This window comes from Rhinolophus sinicus, linkage group LG02, assembly GCF_036562045.2.
Source record: "Rhinolophus sinicus isolate RSC01 linkage group LG02, ASM3656204v1, whole genome shotgun sequence".
Classification (NCBI taxonomy): domain Eukaryota; kingdom Metazoa; phylum Chordata; class Mammalia; order Chiroptera; family Rhinolophidae; genus Rhinolophus; species Rhinolophus sinicus.
In genome coordinates this window covers 20897333-20914050 of record NC_133752.1, presented here as the reverse complement: position 1 = coordinate 20914050, position 16718 = coordinate 20897333, and the positions used below count along the sequence as shown (strand labels likewise).

At 33.9% G+C, this 16718-nt stretch overlaps 1 protein-coding gene across 12 annotated transcripts in view; it reads right to left on the bottom strand.

Annotated features, from left to right (window-relative positions):
• PCDH7 (protocadherin 7) overlaps positions 1 to 16718 on the bottom strand; it is a 402683-nt gene that overhangs the window by 150265 nt on the left and 235700 nt on the right. For 2 of the 12 annotated variants that reach the window (XM_074322169.1, XM_074322180.1), the window contains one exon: positions 1188 to 1214. The exons of the other annotated variants lie outside the window; for them this stretch is intronic. In XM_074322169.1, the coding sequence (XP_074178270.1) occupies positions 1188 to 1214 (27 nt within the window). The remainder of the gene's footprint in view (positions 1 to 1187; positions 1215 to 16718) is intronic. 12 annotated transcript variants of the gene reach the window in all.

Here is a 16718-nt window from a genome sequence, read left to right as displayed (position 1 = left end):
GAGAGGTCTAACTAGATGGTAGTTTAGATTGTGAACCCATTAAGCAGAAGTGGGCTCATGTTATGCATCACTCTATTTCCAGTCCTTGAAAATGGTTTCAGTGATACCATACCAGTGGCATCACGGTTATAATAGCATGAATGATTTTCATAATCACAACAGCATGCGCAGACTCTAATATGGCTGTTGGATTTTTAAGTGGTTTGCTCAAGTTTATTTAATACCTATTTAACACGGCTTTACGCAAGGCAGATTGACTTAAATTCTTTTAAAATGGTTGTCTTGTGTATAAAAGAACACATTTGTAAAAAGAAATTGGGAGCGATTTTGAAAAATAAATTGGTTTTTTTTTTGAGGTACTGGTTAGAAAGAGTGAGATTTCTTTTTCTTTTTCTACCACATATGCAGATTAAGAATATTTATGGTGAAACCATAGCATTCTGGAAGAGAATTATCTGCTATTAAAGTATATATACATATATATGTATATATATATGTATATATATATATATATATATATATATACACACATATATATATATATATATATATATATATATATATATATATATATATATATATATTGCTCCACTTCTTTGAGGTCATTACTGTATACTTTTTCCTCCCTGTGTACACAAACTGTGAATTTCCACAAGTGTGAAAATAATGTCAAAAGCTTGATATTATTTAATTCACTAATTTACATTAAAATTCTATTATAATTTTAGAAAGAATCAGCCAAACAGAATTCAATGTTTATCCTTAATATAATTCATTTTATGATCCATCACACTATTATTCTCTATTCATCAACATTCTTAGTTAATGTCTGCATTGTCTTTTCATATACCACATACATTATTTGAAATCTTTCTAAAACTTCACCATCATGTGCATACATTCTAAAATCTTTTTCTAGTCACATCTTAAGGAACATTTGTCAATCTCTCTCCCTCTCTCTTTATATATCAATTTTTTAATCAGATCATTAGTAATATGTTGGAAAAATGCAACATGGCACTCATTCAACAGTTAGCTAATTCCTGTTTTACTCCCTTAGCTTGGTCATGACTGCCTAACTCATTGAGTCACCCCAAAACATGGCCTGGAGAAGGCATGAGAAGAGTTTGGAGCTCACTAGTGTGCTGTGCCTTTTCTTGTATAAATACTGCCCATTCTCTTAGTACCTGCAGTTCCTTGGAATAGTGCGGCACCTGGAAAAGGTTAATGAGCATAGAGACTTTCAGGCATAATCAAATTACAGACAGACGCTACACAGACATTTCATGGCTAGACAAGCAACATGCACGCTGCAGGCACACTACAGGTGGCAGATATTACTGCAGCTCCACCAGTGGAATAGTTTACAGACAATGGATGTATGTATTTTTTTCCAACTTGGTGAGATACCATTTTCAATTACTATTTTAAAAAGAGAGATAAATTTGTTTTCCAACAGTTTTTAGGCATACTTAGCTGGAGTTGCAACCAGATATATTATCCTTTTTGTTACAGATCATTAGAAATCGCCTCAAATGTATCAAATAAATAAGTTAGTAAACCTGGTTCATTCTTTTTTTTGGAAAAAGCCTGATTCACTTCCATCCAAAAAGTATTGAATTCACAATTCAGGTACGTTGTCTGTATTATACTAGATAAACATCTTTAATCTAAAAATAAATCATGATCTAAATAATCTGCAATAAATCTTTTAAATAGATTTGAACTCTCTAAGCTATGAAAAATTAAAGTGCGACTTATTGATGAAATCAATTTTTTTAAAAAAAATTAAGCTGCCAGGTTTTCTAAAACTCCTAAATTATTTGCTTTCAAAATAGCATTCATTGCTGTATGAAGAATTATCAAGCATAAATGTACATGCATTAATACCACCATCATTGCAGAGGGCCTGCAGAGAAAGAGTTCTTCCATTCCCAGTTTCATTTTTTAAACAATCTCTTGCTATTTTTGTATCACTCAACACTAATACAGAAGTAATCAAATTAGCATTAGCAGTTCATGTTGCAAACTTCAATTTGTATTGCTACAACATCAAAGTAAAATGATTTACATATCAAAAGTAAAAGAGGTGGGATTTAGATTAATTTAGTGTCTTAAACAAAACTAAGTAGGCCTTGATGGTAAATTAAATGATAAATAGTTTACAAATATCAAAATTGAATATATTTATATTCTTTTCAAAAAAATCCCAAGGCCTGTGCACTAAATGTTAATGAAATATGAATATTAGAAAAAGAATGGAATATGACAGTGCATATGGAAAATGTTGGGCTTCTCATATTCTGAGAATTCTGTTTAAATTTATTTCAGGCTATAGTGTTTACAACTGTTTATAACTCAGAGAATGTGGGTGATAAATCTGTCTTTTGATAATCGATCGATCAATCAATCTATCATCTATTTAACATATTACAATATCCTGAGTCTAATTATTCTCAGTATTTCACCATGGAGGGAAATACAGTGACTTTGATACACTACAGGCATAGACATACCAAAATAATGTGATTTCCAAAAAATCATATTACTCGTTTTTTTATCATACACTATTGTCATGAAGTTTCCATCTGCTTATCACAAAGGCTAACATTTCAATATTCCTTTCCCTTGAAGTGATTTATATGGTCAAACTGAGAGAACCACACAATTTTTATGAATGGGTATTTTTTGCAACCCATGTGTCTTTATGCTTTCCACTGGATAGTGTGTTTTTATGGAAGCGAATCTGGACTTGAAAATAATTTGCATTCCAGTCTTAGCTCAGTGTCATCCTGACAATGACCTAGTGAATGACGACCATTTGCAATACACTGCCCTCTATAGAAATTAAACATCACCTAATGTACCTAGGAAGCGCTGTGTTCTTTCCTCCCTGGCACACACTCCAAAATTGCCCTAACATGAGAAGTATTTCCTAGCTCACTAGTATATAATTTTGCACTGCTATTTTATTTTGTAGTTTCATAGTCCAACTTATTTTTAAACTAAAATATATTTTTATGGTACTACCATGCTTCAAGATGTTTCTAAAAAAAAAAAAAAAATAGAAGAAGAATTAAATGTATTCAAATGTATTTTATCTTTTAATTATATGTGTATCTGGAAAAAAAAGAAAATGTTATTCTCTGGACCATTCTCATGATTTAAGACTATGTAACATAATTTGAGAAATACAAATGACCAAATTTCCCAGATATACTATAAATAGTATCCACCATATTTTATAATTACTGAATGTGGTTCCTGGAGCTAATTTGACATCTATATTTAGATACTTTTGAGACATTAGCCAGGTGCTATTAACAGAAAAGGTATCAGGAATTGATAAACAAGAATAAAAAGGATTTTCATGTGGAAACTTGGGACAAAATAGGTATAGTTAATTATTGCTTCTAACTTTGAAGTGCCCTATGAATGAATTGCATGCTATTTAGAGAAGTTAAGCAGGCACAATGGTATTACATTCATTTATTAATGAAATAATTCTTAAACTTAGGTTAAATCTTGTTTTTGTTGCTATTGTTTCCTTTTTTGCTTTTCCCTGTGATTTGGAAAAGACAAAGGTTTTGGAGCACCATCGAAGAATGATATTGATTAGCTTTCTCAATCATAAAATCAGAAAAAAAAGGACTGAGGAAAGGGTCCGTCTCGATTTTATAGCAATAAGATTGCAATTTCCATGTATGTGTGAAATATCACAGTTTATTATAAAATTTTATGCCCAAGACAAATATATTTCAGGTGCATTCTGACTATATTAGAATAATATTAAATTTTAGGTAAGAAAATGTAAATTGTACAAGGATCATCTTTGTCATTGTTCAACCATTTCTTCATAATAATATTATAGATTCATTTTTTTTTAACAGGGGCCAAGTGAAACAGGGATTGTCTATACATTTCTCACAGGTTTTACTTTTCATATTTGCTACAACATCTGTACAACATCTATATAATAGTGAATCATTAAATGATCTAAAGGGGAGATATTTTTTGTTTGTTTGTATGCTTTAAGAAAGCCCCTTATAACAACAAATCATCTTCGTGGGAAATAATAATAATTCTATTCTCAGGAATACAAGGACTTAATTTTTCTAAAAAATATTAAAAATGACCTTTTAGCAAGACAGGGCAGAGATCTGAATAATAATGTAATCAGTAACTGTCATTTAGAAGACAAGGAGAAATCAACTGCAGGTCAAAAAAACCCCGAAAACTTAGATGTCTACAACTCAATAGAAATTATTAATAGTAAAGGAAAATTTCAGCTTTTAAAGGAGAACTCAATATGTGTATTAAATTTTCCTTTTTGTTAAGAAAGATTCAAAATACCCATCTCAAGTCTCTTAACTATTCCATGTGGAAATTATAATGTTTTTACAAGGCGTTTTTCACCTAGGACCAGACTTTGCTTTAAGGAGGCCACAATAATTAGTATACTTTTGGATTTTAACACATTGCATAGAAAACTATTGTAGTTTGTTGCAGAACTGGGAAATTGTAGTATATCTATTTTGTTGTTGAATTTGTTCTTTTAAAACTAAATAGAACCGAAGAAATATAATTAGATGAAAAGGTAGTGGAGTACTTAAGATTACATAGTTCAAGTCTTCCTTTTACAGATAAGAACACTGGAGACCAAAAGGACAATGGTTTGCTCAAGGTCACACATCCTGTAGCAAAGACAGGATTAAATCACAGGTTTACAAATTCCATGAATTGAGAATTATTTCAAAAGGAGGATGTGTAAATAGAAGGAAATCAACTAAGAATTAATGAAGGTCTACTCTATGATGGGCGCCATGATACATGCCTCATATACATTTTTTTTCATCTCACCCTAACAGAGTTCAGGTTAAGAATTTTACAAATTTTTCAAATGGGAATACTGAATGTCGGAGAGACTAGGTAAATTGTCCAAGGTCACAAATCCAGTAAATTGGTTGCACAGTGACCACTAAAACCCAAGGCACTCTCTTTCCTACACCATGTTCTTTCCATTTTTAACGTAAGTTAAAATATCTGAAGTTCAAGGCCTGTTCCATAACCACGTAGTATAGAATAATATTTGTTGAGATAATGAAGATGATAATTTATAATGCTTTCTGAAAAGGAATCCAAACATAAATTCAATAAATAATTAGCTAAGCCTGGGCCTCAAAACAAAGACAAATGAGGCTTTCAAGCAAAAGGACATAAAGAACAATGCACACATGTGTCCTTCTTTTCCTTTAATTGTGCTCCCAATCTAGCCTTTTGCCACAGATGACAAGCATTATCTTAAGATTCCGGGGAATTTCTCTTCATACAGGTTTATGTTCCTCATGGCTGGATTTCTTTCTCTTTCTAAAATGAGCTTTTTTACTTGGATTCAACATGCCTTTGCCACATTCTACTTGGATCCCTTTCTTGCCCATGGAGATCTCTTTGTAGTTGACCTGTAAATAGCAGTGTCACAGGAAGCAGTAAACTGGTTGCCTTTACAGACGACTCATAAGGATCCACAATTTTTAGAATTACATATTGGCAGGCAATTTTCTCCTGGATATAACTCTAACCATTAAATGTTGCTCTCACTTTATTTTTAATTTGAGACATCCATCCTCTTGTATTAATGATCACAGAATCACAGCCTTTCAGACCTAGTTGAAAAGACCTATAAATTAGTGAGTTCAATTCCTTTATATTTATGTATGAAGAAACTGAAGACCTGAGAAATAAAATTGAATTAAAAACAAAACAAAACAACAACAACAAATCATTAACCAGGAATTGAAGATTTGAGGCCGAAGCTAGAATTTCTAATTCAGTGCTTTTTACATATGTTCTCACAATAACAGTGGTAGACAAACACTCTACTATCAAAGATTGCCACATGTTTAAAGGTGAGAAACGAAAACTGCCTTTTTTCTAAGAATGCCTTTTGAATCTTTTTCTGTTTCCACGTAGTCTCTAATTATGACACAAGATTTTCTATTAAAACTAACCCCTGCGTATTGACCCCCCCCCCGCCTCAGCTCATCCTTATCTCCCTCACAGAACTGTCATGTGATTTTTCTTTTGCATTTTACATATTTTCATTCACTAAAACATTTGAACCTAGAGTGTGTTTTACAGATTCCCTTAATCCTCCAGCTGTGTAAACAATGAACACATTTTTTTTCCCCAGGTCCATCAATCTCAGTACTATAGATACTAGAGTAGGATCATTACTCACAGAAATTTACTACAGAGCAATGTGATATAATTTTTGTTAAATCCACACAAAGACTTTCTTCGACTAAGTAGTGTGGGGCACTGTGACAGCACTATCAATAGACAAACGGAAATATACTGTTAAAATGCTATTATTAATATTTATAACAGCTTTAGTGCTCTTGATAAATGAAGCCACATTAATTAGTTTCAGGATCTTATTCTCACTTTGGCATATCCACTAGCACTTCTGAACATACGATTAAAATATTTCAAAATGTCACTTGTTTCCATTCTACAAGAAATGCATACTGATGGTGGCCACTTGATTTATACTGCCACATACATTTAGAAACAGAAATATGTTCCCATTTTAGGGGCTAAGAAATGTCTCCTACACTGCTTGCAATAAAATCTGGTTAAAAAAAATATATACACACACACACACACACAACTATAATGATCATGCAAATGTACAACGACACTATTTTTCTGAGTATGAAATATTTGGTTATAATTCATTTTTAAGTTTCAATCCTGGTAAGTTTGCTTTCCTTTTATGTTATAAAATGTACATTCACTGAGGGTTTTGGATGGCAATCAGTGAAAGCAGATTTGTTTTTACATTCCACAAGTTAAATTAGCTCTTTATTAAACAAACAGTATAGTTGATTTGAAAGGTGAATGGTAACCCGTGCATTGACTTAAAACAAATTACCATTCCCTCTTAAATTTTTGGAGATTTTCACCTTTGTCCAAAGAATACCAGAAATTCTTTGGTTCATACTAAGTATAGTTTAAAATAAAACTGTTACTTTTTTTTTCCTTTTCCATTGAAAAGTAAACTACATTACAGATTACATAGATGAAGATAAAGAATACATGTATTATATATAAATATAGGTGTGTGTGTGTGTGTGTAGTATCTTGGACAATACTTTTGCCAATTTAGTTGTGCCATGTAACTCCAACTTGACATCTTGGGTAGAAGTAGTCAGAGACCAAAATAAAGCTGCGAAAGGGACCCCGTGATCCTAGCAAGAGGCAAGAGATGTCTGTTTGACCATAGAGGCATGTTTTCAATTGCTTTCCTATGAACGATAAATTGAATTTTGTGGAAAGAACAGGTCATATATCTGTCAGATACCAAGTGCAGGTAATGCTTAATGTTTAAAACACAGAAGTATCTTTCTTCAAATCTTTAACTCCTTCTAAAATTAATAATACAGAAAACTCGTGAAGTCATCCTCAGCTCTGCAGGAATGTTCTAGGTGCCATCAGAACTAGACTCAAGTGTTCTTCCTATCTTAATGATGTGAAGGACAGTAGAAGAGATTACACCAGGAAAAGAGTGGAAGAAGTTACTGGTAAATGTGAGTGAGGTCAGTAAAGTAGCTGAACAAAAAAGAAAAGAAATTCTGATATCCCGGATAACATTTTACACATAGTGCAGCAGTTCTTACATATTTGGCAAAGGGCTAAGGATTATTTTCTTACTTTGAAAAGGAGGAAATTAGAAAATTCCCACAATAGGAGTCTGGTTAAAAATCATAGCTTTGCTCTGAGGATCAAATCAAACCTTGGTGTCAGTCTTGAATGCCACCATGATTCTGTCTCACATGAGTGAGAAAATAGTGGAGGGTCTCTTAAGAAGAAAAAACAGAGCATAAGAAAATCTGCCAGAAAAAGTGGGATGAAGGAGGGAAATGAAAAGAAACTAAGAAAGAGATTGTAGGTAGGAAAGATTACTGGAAAGGCTTGAGAAAACTCCTAAAAAGAGTGTCACAGGTTTGAAAGAAAGAAAAAACAAAACAAAACAGAGAACGACATATCCCATGTTCCCTCTTTTCCCTCTCCACACTTCCTTTTCCTCCATTGCCCCTCCATTTTTCTTCTAATAGAGTCCATGTGCCAACAGAAAAGAACAGAGTTGGCCCATAAAGGTGAGTGGTACTCTAAAATGTAAAAGATATAAATTCTGACTATGCTGGCAAAAAAAAAAAAAAAAGAGAGTGAGAGAAAGAGTAACATTAAAAAAAAACAACAAAAAAACTCAGTGACATAGAGCACGAAGCATTTCCATATCAGATCAACGCTGGCATTAGAAGTCTTTACATAAAGGAACAAGGTTAAGAAGAAGGGTGAAGACTGAAACTTTTATTATCCTTGGATGCTGTTATTATAATACATAAACTGATATATTTTATTAATTTAAAAGAGGACCTTTGAGGAGCTTGTACTTCATTCACTGACAGAATATGGGCTTTTTATTATCTAAAATTGATTTGATTTCTAATAAAATATTTGCTTCAACCTTGAACAGCAAGGCAGCAGATAGTTCAATGTGAGACAGTAATATTATGAAAAATTGTGGTATTTTTTCATGCAGCTCAGAGCCTCCTGTGTTATTCATCAAATTCATTTCCCTTGTAACTAAATCTGTCATAAATCTAGGCATCCAAAAATGAAATATGTTTCCTGACAATAATCTACTGTCAATAAACTTAATAAAGCCTTCAAATGATACAACACTTTCTGTGGTTTTAAAATGCTTCACAAATAAATTATTGATCTTGGTAGTTGATGATAATATTAATAATAATTTACAAATAGGAAAATGAAGCATGGGGGAGAGGTAATTTGTCCCTTTCATGATTATAAACTAACAAAAATCATAGGCAAATGCATATTCTGATAGAATTTATATTTAGCCTATACAAAATTAACCAGAGTCGATCTTATTTGTAAATTTAAGAATTGTTGAAAATGTTGAAGAATAAAAAATAAGTATTATTTATAATCATTAGAATATTTTTTTCACTCAACAATGAATCATTTGTATCTATTTTAGTATGATAGCGTATTCATTTTTTTCTTTATAAGCCTTGTGTTTTCTTTTCTTCAGAATCCACTGGAGAAAATACAATAGTAATATTGAAATTAGGACTCTTTCTTGATATTCACATTTAGCTTCATTATATGTCTGTCACTATCAGTTGCCTAGACTAAATTCTGTTAAGCATGTTAAGAAATTCCGTGCTGTCCTTAGTAGCTGAATATTCTCTTCTCAGAACAACAAGAAATCTGGATTAGTTGTAACAGCTCAGTTTTAATAAAGACCTTGTGAGTTTCAGATTATTATGACTTTGAATTATTAGCCTGAGACTTAGAAAAAGATGCTGTTTGTTACCAGACATCTCTGGTAAATAGTCATGTTGAATGCTGTATTTATATATCATATTATTTTATGTGAGACTCATTACTAGATGAAAAGTGAATACTGACACCCTACATTACCTTAAAGCAAGAATCATCTTTAGTTCATATGTAAGGGAACAAAGAAATCAGAAGGCTCTTTATTTCCCAAAACTATTAACACTGTTGGTCTAATAGTCCAACAAAGGGAAAGGAGCTAGAGGTATCCCTTGTTACCTGTTAAGGGCACTGTGGTAAAAATTCTCTTTTACAGCAATGTCCCAACATATTCTCAGGGTCGGGGCCATGATGCCATATCAGTGTATAGAAAAATAAACACCATCAGACTGAGGGCTGTGAATAAAATTTTGCAGGAACGTGACAGATGAAGCAGTCTGTGTGGAATGTACATTTACTACTGAAAAATCTGATTAAACAAGTACTAAAGAAAACAATTCATTTTAAGCATGCTTGTGATTAAATACTGCAACATACAAAAGTAATGAAATAGTCCCCAACTTCAAGTGCCCATTGGTCTAACTGGACATCTAAACATGTCTAAGTGAAAAATAAGTAACAATATTAGGCGATGAGAATAAAATGAAGTCAGTAATTCCAGATCATATATTGATCACCTGCCATATTTTGCATGAGAGTGATATTAGAGAGTGATAAAAGTTTCTGGTGTGATTTGAAGGAGAATACATTTCCTACTATCAGATTATATTACAAAAGTCAAACCACTTTTGATCTACAGTTGAGATAGTCAACCAGAACTGAATGAAGATGGTCAACCAAGTCTAACATTGATTATCTCATTATCTAGTCTTATCTTTAACATGTTCAGTTTGGGAAAAGGATTAAGCAAATTATCAGTCAAAGGGTACACTTCAATTTCAGTAGTTCCAAATACTTTCTAAGGTTTAATTCATTCAGTATATTTGATGACTCACAAATCTTACCCAAGAAAATTGTTATTAACTTGAAGAGCCCCAAATATTAGACATAATTTGTTTGGTGGTTTTGTTTAATAAAATTATTTTTATTAATATTCAGAGATAATTAATTTATATTGCCATATTCAAGACTGACTTTTCATTATCATACTTTTATTTAATTTCCATGAACATTAAATATTACTTACCCCAAAAGTGAAAAGCATCTTGAATTTTTGATAATTATTCACATGTAGTATATTAATTAGTTAGTGATGTATTTTATTAAAGATATTGCTAAAAGAAAACAAGTATATCGACATTTATTAAATACCAAATATTACCAGATAATGTGATAGAAGTGTTTAATTCTCACAACTTTAAAAATATTATCATTCAAATTATTTGGGGAAATGACAAAATCAAAGCTTAAAAAGTTTATATAATCTGCCTGAGAACACATAGCTAAATAAAGATTTGAGATAGGTAAATTTGGACCAAATCATACTTTCCCACTAAATCCCAGTAGTTCTCAGTATGAAAATATTGTCATATAAAAGTATGTTTACAGTCTACTGACAACTAGGCTATATGGACTGTCAAATACAGTGCTAAGATTCTACTGTTTGAGGGTTGAAATGATTCTTATGATGGAATGTCAGTAAAGAAAAAGTACTAGGAAAATAATTAGTGACCTGTAGTCATTTTATTTTACAGATGAGAAAATTAAGGCTCAGAAAGGTACAGTTGGCTGCCCAAGGTCATACAACATTTTGGGGGTAGAGCCAGGATTGAAAACCAGTTCTCCTGTACTCTAATAAGTCCAGATTGATTTAAAATATATTTGCATATGTCATCGTAGCATAAGGAAGTCAGAACCCTATGAACTCAGATTTTTAAAAGAATGACCCTGTTATAAATTGGTCCATACATATTATATTCATGAAATATGGCCAAGCAGCAAAGAAAATTCAGTGTATTCAAGAAAAATAATCAGCTAGAATGGTTTAGATTTATATGAAGATAGGGAACATGCATCTCTACATCAGTGTATATGCAATGGTCTGCACTATGCTATTTAAATACCAAATAATATTCATTTCCAAATGGCCAACATGGGTCTTTGGGAGGAAAAAGACAATTGTTCAGAGTTCTTAACACATTAAAAACACCTGATTGGGTGACATTCTGGAGATACTGAAGGGGCAGAACAACAGAAGCCCAGGATTTAGACTGCACATGATAAGAGTCACAGACCTACATAAACACTCCTTGCCTCTCACTGTAATGAGGAAAAGACAGAATGAGTATTGGGAATCCTGAGGTGGAAATCAGATAGATAATTTCTGAGAACAACAAAGTGCTTAAAGATTTGCACTTGGTGATATTTCCTAAAATAACCATTATATTCCAAACTTGGCTGAAATACAACCCACCCACCCCCAGAGAGTGGGAGGCAAGGAGAGAAGGGGAGGAAGAACAATCTTATCTTCTCTCCAGAAGAGTCTTCCATTGATGGAAGAAGCAGTCCCTGCCCTGACTCCAAACCACCTAGTAGAGTACTCCACAGATAGCAATAGAGTGAATTATCTGAGAACCAGGTGAAGGAACAGAAAAAAAGCAAAACAAAAAGGGTAGAGCCGCTGAGAAGATTTAGGAAAAATACAAAGGTGACATAGATAAAAGAACATAATGCTAAAGAATCACCTGGATGCAAGTTTTAACTTTTGCAAATAAGAAAATGACCCTAAATATTACTAAGATTTTTACATATTTGTTGTACACAAAAGGCTTTTAAAGGAAGGTGTTATAAATGCCTGCTTATTCATCAGTATTGTGTTTAATGCAGACTGAGGTCTTTAAAATTAAAATGTATCCAGATTAAGTAAAATAACCATACATTTTCATTAGGAATTACTATTTACAATAAGCACAGAATGGATTTATATAATTTGCTATCACTTCTGAAACTAAATTTGGTAAACGTTTGGTGATAGTTACACAGTTTCCAGATGAGTTACTATTTTTAATGAATTAAAACAATTCTCACTTATAGATCTTATAAATCAAGATTTATAACTTTTTACTCTTATTTAAGGATGACTTTTGTTCTAATTCCTGGCAAGAATGAGATTAGAAATAGGCAATAAAACTTTGTCAATGGCAACCAAACATTTTCCTGTACAGTTATATTTACTGGCTTTTCTTTAATCGCTTTATATTGAAAATAGATATCAAACTTTCTGGAGGTACTACAGATCAGTCTTTGATTTGAAAGATTCATTTTTGGAAACTTGAGATATTGAAACCCACTGATACTGTGATTTGCATTTGTTAACCAGGGAAATCCTAATTGTGAAGTGATTGGTATTTATGAATAACCAAATGATGAGGGTTGTAAATTCTTTCAAAGTAAGACAAAAGATCACCTGAGAAGGAAGGGATTTACCAGGGCTGAAAGAGATTGAAAGACATATGGAAATGCTGTAGGGGGTCCTAGGCTAGAGACTAAAGGACTCCCTGGGGAACAGTGGCATTCCTATCTGGTTTAAAACACTAAAAGGGATGTGGGAGGCAGCCAGCTTTAACATTCAGAAAATAGGCACTGATAAATTTAAAAATAATTGCACTTTCAGGTCAAAGGGATTTTGATGATTTTAGAGATAACGATATTTACTCATCTTTAGAATATTCCAGAGAGATATGTCCTCTCTGAGAATCTTTTACATAGCTGTTTTATAAGCCAACCTATGAGTAATTTGAGATAAGTTTTCAGTGATACCTAAACCTTCTCTAGTTCCTGGTAGGAGAATACACACATATAAGCAAAATGAAAGGGAAACACATAATGGATTTGTAAAGTACCCCTTTGTCTCTCTACTTCTCCGAGGGTTGTCTCCTCCCTGAGATCTCTTTGATGGCAGTCAGGCTGGCCAACAGCTCCAGAATCAGTTACAGGCCAGAGAAATGTGATGCAGCTGCCTCTTTCCCTTGATAGCTCTTTCCAGAGAAACATAACTTGTGTGCTTAACTTAGGCTACAGAGAGTAGAAAAGACTGAAAAATATTAGCCAACTAAGTTAAGGGCTTCTTTCTAATGTATTGCTACTAATTGTTTCCAGTTTACTTCCTCCCCACCTCCAGCTCTATCCTCTTCAAAATAAACCCCTTGTGATATCACTTAGAAAAAGTGACATACCAGCAGTTTTTGAATGGTTATTTACATTAAATATGGCTCAGACTGCAGAGACTACCAAGAAGGACTATCCTTTCCAAAGGAGGTTATAAAATACTACCCTACTTGCTTTATTTGTCTTGGCACTCCTGGATATTTTGGTTAATTATCACAAATTAGGTTGAGGGAAACATTACTCTTTTTACTGAACCGACACAGAACTGGTAGTTGCTAGTTAGTCAAGTCCCATGGCAGCTTCCCCTATTTCTTATCATTATTAAAAAAATAATGGGAGGCTTATGTGGTAAAAGTCTCTATTAGCCAATTTAGTTCATTAAGCATCTGACTTTGATCATTAAATGACGCATGTTCGCATTAAAAGAAAAAAGACTTTCATATTTAGTGGGAAGGTGTTACATCTTTGTGGAGAATTTCTGTTTTGTTTTTCTCTCCAGCTTGCTCAAAGCATTATATATAGTAATCAAAGAAAGAAAAGAAAGGGAGGAAGGGAGGTAGGGAGAGAGGGAAAGAGGAAAAGAGGGAGGGAGGGAGGGAGGGAAAGAGGGAGAGAGGGAGGGAAAGAGGGAGAGAGGGAGGGAGGGAGGGAAAGAACCAGGGAAGGAGGGAGGGAGAGAAGGAGGGAGACAAAGAGAAAACTGCAATGATCAGATTGCATGTGTTGACACTAGAATTTTGGATTTGGCATGAGAAATAGACAAGCATCCAGGAGTGTTTTTTCTTCAATGCAATTCTAGAGATTGGGCAAAGGTGACAGAGTTATGGGCCGCAAATCTGCACCTCCCACCCCTGCAAACACTCCTCGCCATGGCTGTTTTGCTACTGACTGAAAAAGACTTGCCCGTCCTAAAAGATAGAAAGTAAATTCACATGAATGCTAGAAGCAACATTTTCCAGCAAATTTCAGGTTGTATCTTTTTTAAGAAAAGAAACTCAATCCATTTGGGTAGTTTTACAAAGCAAAACTGGGAGCTATTACAATGGAAACTAATAAAACATCCACCCTAAAGTACATACTAGATACAATGGAATCTGAACTAAGCTGAAAAAAATAAAAAAAGAGAGAAAAAAGAAATAAGAATTTTGACCTCTAATACCACAGTAGTCCTGGAATATCTTGTCCATACTTATTTTGTTTCACCCACTACTTTGCTGCCATTACCACCATCATTCTCTCTTCATCTAATGCATTTTCAACACCATAAACACTTGGCTTTTGTCCTCTTCCTCAAGTCTAAATTATTACTTTTTTCCTTTTGGCAAGTCACAAGAACAATCTGCCTACAATTCCATTAAGGTCATTTTCTACTCAAGAACTACCCACAATCCCTCATCACACTCAAAGTTAAAACTCTTGATTGGGCAATTGAGGGGTCTGTGACTTATTTCTCACACATCTATCCAAATTCATCTCCCCAAGTAATATTCTCTCCAAACCCATCTCCCTTCTGGTCCCCAAATGTGCCACAGCATTTCCCAATCTCTACTTATGCTGTGTCCTCACTCTTTCTTTGAGTAGCTTTCATTCAACCCTTCAGCTATCCAAAATCGATTCAATTTGGAGGTCCAGGCTGCACATGGCACTTTCCATAATTTCACTCTACACTTACCATCTGTCAAGCGGGGTGGTATGTGGAACATCATGCAGGATCTCTAGTCCCACTCCCCACATAAGAATGCAGGACATGGTGAGGCCAAAAAGGAACACCCACGGAGCCATAGATAGGGGAGTCATACCACTATGGTCTCACTGGCGGCTGGATTAGAGACACAGGAAGCAGGAGCCACACTAACCACAACATGCGGTCCTCTTCTCTTTGCCAACCAACCTCACTTGCTGGCTGCAACCCACCCTGCTAACTGCAATCCGCTCTTGCTAGCTCAGCCACCATCTTCTTGCTAGCCCCCATTTGCTGCTAGAGTAGCCACGGCAGTTATATTAGTGGCCAATGGCTCACTGGTTACAGCTGATGGCCAACTAGCCACAGCTGATGGCCATCCAGTCACAGTTGATGGCCATTTACTACCTGAGCCAGCACCTTTCCATGTGAGGCCGAGAGCCTGGAAACTGCACTCTTGGCTCTGTCCCCACACGATCGTTTTAAAAATATTTTGTTTATACTGTATTTGGCCAATTAACAGCAAATTTATTATGCGTTTCATCTGTGCCCAAAATCATGTTCCCATATATTTTAGGGACTTTGTTTCTGGATCTTATTTCCTCAGTCATGTCATCTTTTGAGAGGTCAGAAAAGATATCTATCATTTCCTTACATCTCAGTAACAATGAGTGTTTATTTCTCATCTAGCAAGTGTTCAATAAATATTTGTAAGAATGAAACTGTCTACACTGGAAGAACATAAACACAATGGCAAACAAGGTGGTGAGAGATACTTTTAGATACATTTGAGAATAAACATGAGTTTATGTTGTCAAGTGAATCCTCATCTGTGGGGTAGAGTGGGGTGGGGCACAGTTGAGATGGATCAGGCCTGATTGAGCCCAAGTAATTATATGTATGTTAAGTGGTATGAAGCTTGGGGTGTGGGATGATATGGGTGAGGCCAGTAATTTTATGAGCAAAATAAGATCTGAGTTTTAGAGATAATTTGTGTGTGCTATAGAGGAAAATTACATTAAAAATAGGTGAGACATTATAATAGTTTTGGCTACCTCACTCTTTGTAAGTCATATGCTCTTTGGAAGACATGTTAAATGTGCCTACATTAGAAACTGACTCTGAATTTTAGAGTTAGAAGGGACTTTGATGAGTCATGTTATTAAAACAACTGTTTTCTAGTTGACAGTGGCCTCCCCATGTTTACTTTTTATAGTCACCATCTTAACTGTGGGACAGACTTAGAAAGGAAAGACTGGCAAAAAAAAAAAAAAAATCCCACATGTAAAAACATTTAAAAAATAACTGTAATAAGTTAGCTGACTAACTCATATCAAAAGAAACAATGTGCTAAATTACCACTATACCCCACATATTTTAACAACTGCAAATTAAATATTGGTATTCAAATTAAGAAAAATTAGAACACTTTTCATTTCCATCACAAGAATTCTGACAAAGAGAGAATTATTTTAGTTATAAAAATATTTTTCTTCTATACTAAAAAAATATAATTAACATCTATCATTACAGAGACTGGTGCTTCTTAGATTTCTCTATA